General features: G+C 40.5%; 1 protein-coding gene across 2 annotated transcripts; it reads left to right on the plus strand.

Annotated features, from left to right (window-relative positions):
• The first annotated feature begins 1,386 nt into the window (after positions 1 to 1,386).
• Positions 1,387 to 9,613, plus strand: LOC134447518 (complement C1q-like protein 2). Of its 2 annotated transcripts, XM_063197015.1 has the most exons (3): positions 1,392 to 1,614; positions 5,624 to 5,752; positions 8,244 to 9,613. In XM_063197015.1, exons 1-3 carry the CDS (start codon positions 1,431 to 1,433, stop codon positions 8,528 to 8,530), a joined length of 600 nt encoding a protein of 199 aa, XP_063053085.1. In that variant the 5' UTR covers positions 1,392 to 1,430; the 3' UTR covers positions 8,531 to 9,613. The 2 variants fall into 2 exon arrangements, with proteins under 2 accessions (XP_063053086.1, XP_063053085.1); XM_063197016.1 differs by lacking the exon at positions 5,624 to 5,752 and having other exon boundaries at positions 1,387 to 1,614.
• Positions 9,614 to 11,734: the final 2,121 nt, after the last annotated feature.

Here is an 11,734-nt window from a genome sequence, read left to right on the forward strand (position 1 = left end):
TAAACATTTTATGCTACTTGCTACTTATGCACAATGCTACTTGTGTTTAAATCATTAAATTGAATGGGACCCACATATCTACTGGATATTTCAGCTGTATGCACCAACCAGGTCACTAAGGTCAACGGAGAAGAATTTGCTGGTGATTCCAAAAGTCAAAACAAGGTGTGGAGAGGCAGACAGCTTCTATGCTTCAAAGCTTTGGAACCAGCTTCCAGATGACGTAAAAAATGCACCCACTATTGATAGCTTTAAATCTAGACTCAAGACGATGCTTTCCCCTAGCTTAAATGTATTATTATTTTTATTTTAATGTTTATTTAATTTGTTTTATTTTATTTTATTCTTATTTTTACCTTATGTTTTATCTTAATGTGTTAAATGTTTTTTTGACTCTAATTTATTTCCTTCTTTCTTCCCTGTTTCCTTTCATTTACATTTGTTAACTTTGTGAAGCACATTGAGTTGCACCTGTGTATGAAATGCGCTATATAAATAAACTTGCCTTGCCTTGCCTTGCCTTGACTGTATGAAGGTTGCCATAACCGAATGTCACTTAAGGCCAACAGTAACACTTTACTTGATGCCGGTGTCATATGCGTGTCATTAAAGTGCCATAATAGTGTCATAACACAGTCATAAAGAAGTCACAAACATTATGTCCATGTCATTAACATTTTATGACGGTTGGCCTTAAGTGACATTCGGTTATGAACTTTCAACAGGATCTGCTACTGTGAAAGTGTCAGCGCTTTGAACAAAGTAATTTGCCAATAGTATGATAACAGCAATGGCAAGATCAAGTGAGTTAAAAAATTCAAACTAAGTGCTGTTTGGAAGGATAATTTATCCTGCCTTTGGGAAAATCAAAATGAAAACTGGCGACTTTCTCTATCCAAGCCATCCATCTATTGTGGAGCTCCATATAACCCCATTAATTCTGACTGGGCTCTGCGCTCCTACGTTGGCGCCCCTAGAGTGCAGTACCACCCGGAAAAAGTTGTGAGTTTGCTCTCTCGTCATACCCATAAAATCTCTCTGCTACATCTACTGAATTAAGTTCCAGAGGAGAAGTTTCCCTTTGGTGGCATAATCGGTATTTAAATCAAAGCTAAAAAAAACCCTTTTCATATCTCTGTGCATACCGGAACATGCGCACATGGGCACAGGCGCCTATGCGCAAACACACACACACACACACACAGACACAGACACAAACACATAGACACACACATAGACACACAGACACACTCACACACACACATTTTTTTTCAGGTGGTTCTCACACTTGTGCTCTTTCCTTGTTCCATAGTGAACAAGTTCTTCAAGTCTTTCACAGAGGTTGTTTCCCCTGCCTTGTGCAACGCCTCATGAAGAGGTAGGCCTATATAAGGCTCAACTCTGAGAGACCCAGATATCCAGAGTCAAGGATGAAGATGACGACAATGATGATGAAGAGTTTTGTGTTGCTGCTGTTGGCTGTAGGCTGCTGCGTGTGCCAAGGCCAGTCTACCTGCTCCATGATTCGATGCATCGAGTCCAAGGTGAACGATCTGCAGACGAGACTGGAGCAGAGTGAGAAGGAAGTGGAAGACCTGAGAACCCTTGTCCAAGGTACTGTGTGCGTTCCAATATGCGACCTTGTGTCCTCCACTTGTGCTTGTGGCCTCATACCAAGAAGGACTGTAATATGTCATGACGACATCACTGACAACAGCATTATATTTCAATATCTCGCAAAAGTTCAATTGTAAAGTAATTTTCTCATTTGCAAACTGGATGGTGAATGAAGAATAGTCCCCAAAAAATTGTCTTGGCTAGGCTGAAAGCTGGGAAATGTTATTGTTTTGTCCACGGAGGCGGGGCATCTGCAAAACGTGAGGCCACAAGCACAAGTGGAGGACGCAAGGTCACTTATTGGAAAGCATCCACTGAGTCAGTGTTTATGTGTGTGTGTGTGTGTGAGAGAGAGAGAGAGAGAGAAAAGAATGGAGTAAATGAAGTGTGTGTGTTCCATCTCTTTGACATGGCATCATGTCAGAGCGTCAAGATGACACGCTGACTTGAACCGTCTATCGCGTTTGTGCATCACGCCTTTGCATGTTAACTTGTGCTCCACAACACCTGTGACAAGTGAAATTAGGTATGGATTTGGTCAGGGCACAGCAGAGCATTTTCACGTTTAGCAACAGAAATTTGCAGACACAGCGGGAAAACTGGGCAAACCTCGTCTCGTGATAAACATGCTTTCCCGCGGTGTTGAGGACCACAACTTTACTTGCAAAGGAAAACCGCAGCATGAAATGCACTTTTTTTTGCAATTGCGTGAAATAAATATAAACGCTGTTGCATGGGGACAGTCTGCTTGATGGGAAAAGTGTATCCAAGTGTGTCTGCATCTGTGTGTGATTTCTCACTAGTGTTTCTGTGGTTGTCAACTATACTATAGCCACATTGTATTCCCCAACAGTACTATGAACTAGAAAAGTTTACGCTGTAGTACTCAATATTGCCAAAATGTCCAGATGACATACACATTTTAAGTGTTCTCAACAGGTTTTCAGGTACCAATAAATTAACTCTGATTGGCATTGTGTTTTTAAGTACAACTGACATCCTAACACAATGTCTTTGAGTTTGTAAATTGGAACTCTATCTGGCATATGAGTGGTTAGATGTCATGACAACAGCTGAGGCGACCATGGAGTAGTGGTTAAACTGGTCTTCAACCTCAAAGGTTGCAAGTTCAATCCCCAACATGGAGATAACCTTACCTACTTTCATACTTCCTGGAACATGGTATGAAAATGTTCAGATGGCCAACAGACCCATGACTCCAGCTTTAATTAGCAATATTTTTCACATTTTTAATTTCGAGCGAAATTACAAAAGAAAAATGCTTAGGTAAAGCAAGACAATGTTTGAGCTGCTGTGGTCTGGATAGGGGAATGGCCACAAGATCAGAGGATTGCAGGTTTGAATCCTGTATTACCAATAAAAAAAAACACTCAAGTAGATATTTATTGTTTATTTTTCGCGAAACTGTGAAAGTTACAAATTCTTTAAATCATGTCAATTGGAACTATATCTGACATATGAGACTATGGATGTCAGCATGTTGTGCTTGGGCAGTCATGGACTAACAGTTAAGCAGTTGGCCTTGAAACATGATGGTTTCAAGTTCAATTCCCAGCATGGGATGTTAGTAAAAAAAAAAAAATCACATTCAAACATTATTGTTTTGGTATGATGTCAGTTGGTCATATTTGAAGTGGAAAGTAGGCTATGTGTGAAACACATTTGACAGTTAATTATGAGTAAGTCTAATACTTTCTAACAAACAGTGCTAACTTTCTACAAATACAAAACCTGCAGTTGAGGGGTGTAGGGGATAGTCCTCTGCGTGTAGCCATGTTGGCATGTCCTTATCTTAAGGTTGAGAGTTCGAATCCTAAGGCTGGGTCACTCACTTTTTTGGTTGTTTTAGTTGTTTTTTTATTGTTTACCAGCTTCTGCTTTGTGTAAAGAAGAACCCATTCATGTCAGAACCATAGAAACCCTATTTTATTAAAATGTAACATAAAATACAAACTTCTCTAAAAATAGTGAGTCTGTCAATGGGGGATAGATTTACTCAACACCATGTGACCATCAAACCACAACTGACAACTTGGCATGGAAAAATCAATCTCACTTCAAGGTAAGAAAAGACGCATAAAAGTGTGTTGGTGTGTATGTGCAGTAGTTTACTATGTTGCTGTGTGTGACCTTAGCTGCTCTTGATGCTACACTGTGTGTATGTTATGCTAGCAACTTAGCTTAGAATGTTAGATACTGCTAGTTAGGCTAGCACTGTGTAGGCCTTTCATACAAATCTTTTTCTTGTATCATACATCTGCAGTGTATTTGCAAGTGATGCGTTGCATTTTCATGATGACATATTGCACATTGAACTTCTATATAAACCAGTGTAGCAAACCCAGTGATCATACTGTAGGGGCCTAATCCAACAAGTCCTCATGAAAGCCTTAAACTTATTATTTATGCTCCACAGGCATCCGATATGGGACCACCAGAACTCTATGATCCATCAGCTCTACTCAACACTCCAAAGGATAAACAAATGACTGTGTTGTGAAGTCTGACACTATTTTGGGAGAAATGTTATTGTCAGTTAGGCAATATGGATCTCCTTCAGCCACCAACTCCTAATAAAAGATTCAGAAATGGACAACAAATAAATGACTACATTTTCTAATGTGTTGAGGTTGATTCTTTGTAATGACTGTTGACTGTATAGACTGGGTCTACATTTTAGAACAGATTGTTGTGTATTGTATGATAGTTGTGTTATTGTCTACTGTTTTTGTTTGTCAACCACATGGAACAAAATTAAAAAAAAACTTGATATAAAGCATTGTTCACGTTTGTGGAATTAAAGCTCATGTTATATTTTGTTTAAACAGATGGGTGGTAGCCTAGTGCATTAGTATAAACCAACCAGTCAATAAACCAACCAATATTTTTTCGGCTCTAAAATGGGAAAACATAAAACTTTTAATTTTGAAATCAAAAACTTAGAGCCAATATAGCTTTAAAAAAAATGCTGTGCTTGTTTACTTTAAAATTGTAACTCTCTGCTAAGAACTAATTACATTGATTTTGCATCATTCTCGAAATATTTATGTCAATGGAGCATATTAGATCTTTGAGTAGCAGCTACTAAAACATTAAGATTGTATTTTTTCTCATAACATTTGTTTTCACATAACATGTCTGATTTTATGTAAGACGTACGTAAACGTTTTATTTTTAAACTCAAATCTTTTGCGTAAACCATTGTTTCTGTGCATTTTAGAGTTTGGAGTACATACTTGATTTGGGCTGCTAAAAACTAAAAATCTAATTATGGAATCAATGTTTTCAATCTTTTCAGTCATTCCAAAGTTTTTGAACATCTTCTTAAAGATTTTGTGTCCTTCATATGCATGAATGTATGTAGTATTTACATAAAACATTTGGTCACAAAACTAAAACTTTAACAGGAATAAGTTTCCACAAAAGTTTTGAGTTTGTGGAACATGTTGTGGTTTACAGTGCAGGTCATGCCCTCCTAGTGACGCAACACTTTGAGTCTCAGTACTCTTAAGTAGTATGAGGGGCCACCTAGGCAATATACCACATTACTAAAAGTTTATGCATACAATCATTTTATAGGTATACATACAATATGTTTTTCGCGCACATGCAAATAAAATGGTTGTGCTAAGTGCATGTGTGAGGTAAAATAGTGTATGTATAAACTTTTAGTGATGATGTGAGACCTATTTCTGATATATTGCCTAGGTGGCCTCTCATACCTAAGTACTACTTAGGCTTAAGTACTACTTAAGAGTTTTTGGGAAACGCAGCCCAGGTCAAGAGCAATGAAAGTACTTTCTCAGTTCCCGCAAATACGGGAACTCCTCCCACTTTGTCGATAAGCAAACAACCATAAGCAAACCAAGGGAGGCAGGTCAACCATGCCGTTTGGGAAACGTTAATTGCTATGCTCTTGGTCAGTCCAAGTCTCGAGGAGATTTGACCGGCGATGATAATCAGGCCAGTTGTGTCATGCCTTCAGGCCGTCCTCAGGTGGCCTTCTCTGCCTCTCTCGGACATGTGGGAGTCTTTGGACCCGTCTCGGAGGCCACTACTCTGCAGTACACTATTGTCTTCTCCAACACTGGCAATGGTTACAATTCTACAACAGGTATTGTGTCACATTACAAGGACAAGAATTACACAGACACCAATTACGTTACATTACATTACTTTACTTTGCATCTGGCAGACGCTTTTTAACCAAAGTGACTTACAGTCGAGGATATGATCAGACTGTATAGTCAACATCAAATAGAAAGTGCATAGGAAATATACAAGTGCAGATGCTAAGTCAGGTTTTTTTTGCTTAAGTACATTGGCATTATGTAGGCCTAAACCGCAGAGATACACCAGCGGCGACGCGATTCAAGCGACAGAGTGTAGCAGCAAGCGATACGAGAGATTGAGGAGACTAGAGTATGTCCGTACAGGCAGAAGGCAAAGCATTCAAGCATTCCCATTGGCTGTGGTCACTGACCTCTATACAGTCATTGGCTGTCGCGGCTTGTCGCCGAACCGCGTCATAGAAAGTTGAAAAGATTTCAACTTCAAATTGTCGCGCTCGTCGCGCAAATCGCTCTAGTCTCCAGAATCGCTTTTGTCTCTCGACTCAATACAAAGTCAATTACTTCCGTCGCTCGACTCGCTCAGATCGCCGTTGGTGTATCTCTGCGGAAAGTACACACACATAGCCTACATATCATGCCATAGAGTAGTGGTTCCCAACCTATGGGTCGGGACCCAACCTATGGGTCGCCAAAGATCCACAGTGGGTCGCAAAGCCCTCTTGATTTTAAGGGGTTTAATTTTAATACCATATATAGCCCGCGTTGAATAAATGACAAAGCATTTAAACTAATATGCATAGAAGCAACAAGATGTAAGTGATGCATTGAACAGTTATTCTATATTTGACTGGAGACAAATTGAGGAATAAAATGATAACTAATGAGTTTCCGCAGGAAACAGAGTAACATGTGACTCCCTCTCATGCGGGCGCTCACACGGTTGGGTCACCAAAGCTTACAATGGTAAAAAGATGGGTCCCTGAAGGAAAAGGTTGGGAACCACTGCCATAGAGTGTGGCCCTGGACTGGGTCAGCTCAAGCATTAATGTAGTGACGAAAGACAAGTGAACAAAGGAAAGTAGGTAGCCTACTCCTTCTAAAGTAACAATCCGGTGCAGGACATATAAATAAATAGGAAGAAAAATCTTTGTGCCACACATGTCTATTTCCTGTTATTTATTTTTAAGTCCATTAAGACTTAAAGGTACACTGTGTTGTGGCGACGTAGCCTATCAAACAAATATTAAGTCGCCAAGTAGCTGAATTAGGGAAAAGGTTTGCCCGACACGCCGTTGTACAAAAGGCTCCGAGTAGATCCACGTTTCCGTTTTTTGCTGGTTTTATTCAAGTTTCATTTTCGAGGTAAAAGGTTTTCACAGGGACCATTAAATAAAATCCAGGCATTGAATCGAAGTCACAGGTGTGCAAACCGTGCAAGGAGTGAAAGTGCGCTGTGCAAACAATTGGCTTAAAGTGCACAGAGTGGTCATTAAGCGGTTCTTAATAAAGCCAGTGGTGTAGCGTGGCCCAAACGAGCGGTAGCGTGTACAAAGAAGCGGTCAACAAAATTTAGGCTTTCCCCTAAACACCTACTCCCTACTACTGCCACCATTCCCAAGTAGCCCAGGTAATATACAAAACTTGATCACCACGTGACCCACTCTACGCACGTCACCAACCCAGCATGTCAATCACATTCTAAACCCAAGAATCTGTCCACAACACACTGTGTGAGATTTTTAGTTTTAGTTTATTTCCAGAATTCATGCTACCCATTCACTAATGTTACCTTATTCATGAATACTTACCACCACCATCAAATTCTAAGTAGGCTCTTCATTATGACTGGGAAAATTGCACTTTTCACATATGAAAAGGGGGATCTTCTTCATGGTCCGCCATTTTGAATTTCCTGAAAATGTCCTGTACTTATGCCATACTGGAAAATATTAGTTTATTACTTAGTAAACTTTCCTGAAAAGATGAAATTTGGCCATACATAGGCAGCCCAGTTTCAATGATCAGCATAGTTGCAGTACCTTTTTTGATCATTTCCTGTGCAGGAAATGGTCAAAAAAGGTACTGCAACTATACTGCTCATTAAAACTGGGCTGCCTATTGCCAAATTTGATCTTTACATGAAAGTTTACTGTGTAATAAACAAATATTTTCTAGTATGGTCCAAGTACAGTCATTTTTGCAGCTAAAAATGGCTAATTTTGGAAATTCAAAATGGCGGACCATGGAGAAGATCCCCCCTTTCATGTATGAAAAGAGCAATTTTTCCAGTCATAAGGAATACTTAGAATTTGATGCTGGTGGTAAGTATTCATGAAAAAGGTAACATTAGTGAATGGGCAGCATGAATTCTGGAAATAAACAACTAAAAATCTCACACAGTGTCCCTTCAACAGAAATAATAACAACAGAAAATAGACATCCGTGTGACACTAGTTCTTTCTTGTTTTTTTTTTTAAGTGAACCTTCAACCTTGTGTAAAGTACATCTAATTGAGTTTGATGTCTTCAACAGGCGTGTTCACAGCCCCGGTCAAAGGAATGTACTTCTTCCGGTACTCCGCTTTCTCCAACTACCTTGTCCCCGGAATTTCGGTTGTCTCCCTGTGGAAGAACAATGAGGTGCTGGTGTCTACATGGGACGACAAAGGACAAGACCCCCATGACATGGGTGGCAACGCGGTGGTGATCGCTATGGAGACCGGAGACACGGCCTACGCGCAGCTCAGCGCCAACGCGGCCGTCTTCAATGATGCAGGGCGCTACAACACCTTCAGTGGATTCCTGCTCTTCACCACGTAGATCCAACAGCACATTTAACACGGCCCACTTCTTATATTTTAAAACGTGTCTCCTAAAGTAAAAGCATATGAATAGCAGTTCGTTTTACTTTGGACGAATGCCAATATAATCGCTATACCTGGCCTTCTTTGCTGTTAAAGTAAAATGTCCAGCTGTAGGCTACCTGTCCATTCACTTGGCTCAATTTTCTGTCTCTGTCTCACATAGTATCTACGATGGCGCATTGCATTCACTCAATAATAACAAATTTCACCAGGTTATCTCATAATTATTAATTAATGAAAAGGAAGTGCTCCAGGAGGAAACAGCTGAAACATGAGTCAGCAAAAACACGAGGCTTTCATCCAACCAGAAGGGCTGTTCATGCATGTCCAGGCCCGTCACTAGGTTTGAGAGACAGGGGGGGCTTAGCCCCAGAGGAAGAACGCCAAAACATTTTCAGCTCATCTGCTGAGGATTTGTCTATGAATTCATTATTTTAAGAGCAAAGAAATCCCACACACTGTCCATTCCACCAACAAATTTGAATACATTGTTTCGGTCATCCGACCTTCTTCATGTTGTATTAAAGTTTGTTGGTGGAATGGACAGTGTGCAGGATTTCTTTACACTTGAATGACAACCCCACTGGGATAATATCCTACGCACCTGCCCACCTACAGAGGTGTGCAAAAGCGTCTTCTTGAAAAATTATTTTAAGAGCACCATACCTATTTTTAAACACTAGTTACAGTGTTTTTTTTTTTAATTCACATTTTAATGAACATTCCTTATATGTAAGATAAACAAAACATTTCAAAATGTTTCAACTGATGAATATTATGTACGGAAGTTAAAATGATTAGTAAAAATGCAGAGAGAATTTACACAAGAATTTACACAAGGACTAGGAACTTTAAGGAGTCTCCAGGAGAAGCAGTGGTCAGGAAGCGATTCATTCAAACAGGTTCCTTACTTGGAAAACTATGCATCCCCAGCAGATATTAGGTCATTTTTACTCCATTAGTAGCTATTTTAATCAGTTCATGTGTGTTTTCAAACTGTTAAGACAAATATTAAAGCTCAACTATAATTTCAAGACAATGTCAAATGTATTTATTAAACTGTATTGTGAGTGAAAATTGGTACTTTGGGTCGGAAGATTTCATCCGTGTAAGTAATTACACTTTTCTCGAGGTGTTTGTCACAAAGCACAATCCTCTACCTGTTTCACCCCCCACATAACATATTGCTGTGCAGTAGGATATAAGTGGCATTAAACAATAAATAAGCAAACAGGAACTTGTACTCAGATTAACTTGCCTTCTTGGTGGTTCGTATTCAGTGCTTTACTGCATTTGTTTTTGGAAAATGTAAAAATAAATAAATAAAAAAGAGCCTTGGCTCGAATCTATCGGTACAAGGTAAAAAGATTATTATTTTTTTTGCAAAATCGTTAAAGGGGGGGGCTAATATAATGTAGGGGGGGCTAAAGCCCCCCTAAAATAGGCCTAACGATGGCCCTGTGCGTGTCTCTGCCTCTTGTTGCTTCCATGCTCACGCACTGCAGTGAGGAGAGAGTAAGTAGCGGTGTGGACGCAGAAAAGTAGCCACACTACTTTGGGGCTTCGAGAAACACACATATTTCGGCTTGAAGAGAGGAGATCATTTCATGCTAAGCGAGGAAGTAAATCCAGAAACGCACCCCAAATGCCCTAACCGCTTACCCATGACTGCCCTTCATGGCATGATACGCTGAGTCAATAAAGACATCATTAGGTGATCTCACACACAACGAAATTGCATGTATGCCTCACCCGTGCTAGGGGGCAGTCCTAAATGGCGTCCCAAGGGAGCAGTGCGGCGGCACCATTCTCAGGATACCTCAGTCATGGATGAGGATGGGGGAGAGCACTGGTTAATTACTCCCCCAACCAACCTGGCGGGTCGGGAGTCGAACCGGCAACCTTTGAGCTACAAGTCTGACGCCCTAACCGCTTACCCGTGACTGACCTTCATGGTATGATATGCTGAGAATATGCAGACATCATTAAGTTATCTCATAATTATGAGATAACCTGGTGAAATTGTTATTATTGAGTGAATGCAATCAGCCATTGTACAATATGGTATTGGGCTCCTGAAGCCGTAAAATATTGGTTACATATGATTTTGATTTTAATAGGGCCACATCATCATACAGTATGCTATGGGGATTGTAATTCATCCCTGGTATGAAAGGGATGCCTCATGAAACAGCATTGTGTGTAACGTAGAGTCTCCTAAACCAGTGGTTTTCAAAGTGGGGGCCGTGGGGGCAGTGGCAGATTGGAAGAAGAAGTATAGCCAAAAAATAAGAATTTCATTAATATACATTGAAATAAGCAAAATGAAACTAAACAATATCCCCATTAGTTGAGAACTGCATTACTGCTCTGACACCGACCAAGACTATGGTTGTGGCATGGCCCGTGGCAGGGGGGCCTTGGCTCGAATCTATCGGTACATGGGGGCCTTGTCATGGTAAAGTTTGGGAACCCCTGTCCTAAACCACAGACTGTGATTATGTTTCCTTGGCTTCAGCAATAGTCTTGACACTTTATAAAAACCTTCTCCAGCATATCCCAAAGATTGTCACTGATGTTGACTTCTGAACTCTGTGGTGGCCAATTTATACAGTACTGTAAGAAAAATATGCCCCCCATGCTTTACAAATTTGAGCCCGATGAGTCTTGGCACTGTCATTTTGGAATATGCCTGTGCCATCAGGAAAAAAAAAACATTGCTGGAATTATCTGTTCATTCAGCATCTGATTACTGATGCTGATGATTTCACACCTCTCTCAAACAGGCTTAATATCTTTTACAAGGCTTTAGTTTGCTTAGCTATTGGAAGAAAACGTTTCTGAAGTCACGTTCGTGAAATGATTAGTTTGGTAAATGCCAGTGGCTCCTGAGACAATGGACATGTTGTTTAGGGGCCCCTGACCTGTCCACATGGGGACATTGTTCAGAGGGCTGTGGCTGTCCTGTTTGGAAACTGAACAGAATACCAGCTCTCAGGTCACCAGCATTCCTTTAGTCAACAAGAGGACACACACACGCACGCACGCACACACGCACGCACGCACACACTCACACTCTCTCACACACACACACACACTCTCGCACGCGCACGCACGCACGCATGCACGCACACACGCACACACACACATACTTTGTATG

Source organism: Engraulis encrasicolus, chromosome 4 (genome assembly GCF_034702125.1).
Source record: "Engraulis encrasicolus isolate BLACKSEA-1 chromosome 4, IST_EnEncr_1.0, whole genome shotgun sequence".
Lineage (NCBI taxonomy): Eukaryota > Metazoa > Chordata > Actinopteri > Clupeiformes > Engraulidae > Engraulis > Engraulis encrasicolus.

Bases quoted from the DNA above. Each gene is read 5' to 3' on its own strand.
- LOC134447518 (XM_063197015.1), top strand. From the start codon at position 1,431: ATGAAGATGACGACAATGATGATGAAGAGTTTTGTGTTGCTGCTGTTG. The intron at 1,615-5,623 runs GTACTGTGTGCG...TCATGCCTTCAG, and splicing joins CCTGAGAACCCTTGTCCAAG to GCCGTCCTCAGGTGGCCTTC. The intron at 5,753-8,243 runs GTATTGTGTCAC...TGTCTTCAACAG, and splicing joins TGGTTACAATTCTACAACAG to GCGTGTTCACAGCCCCGGTC.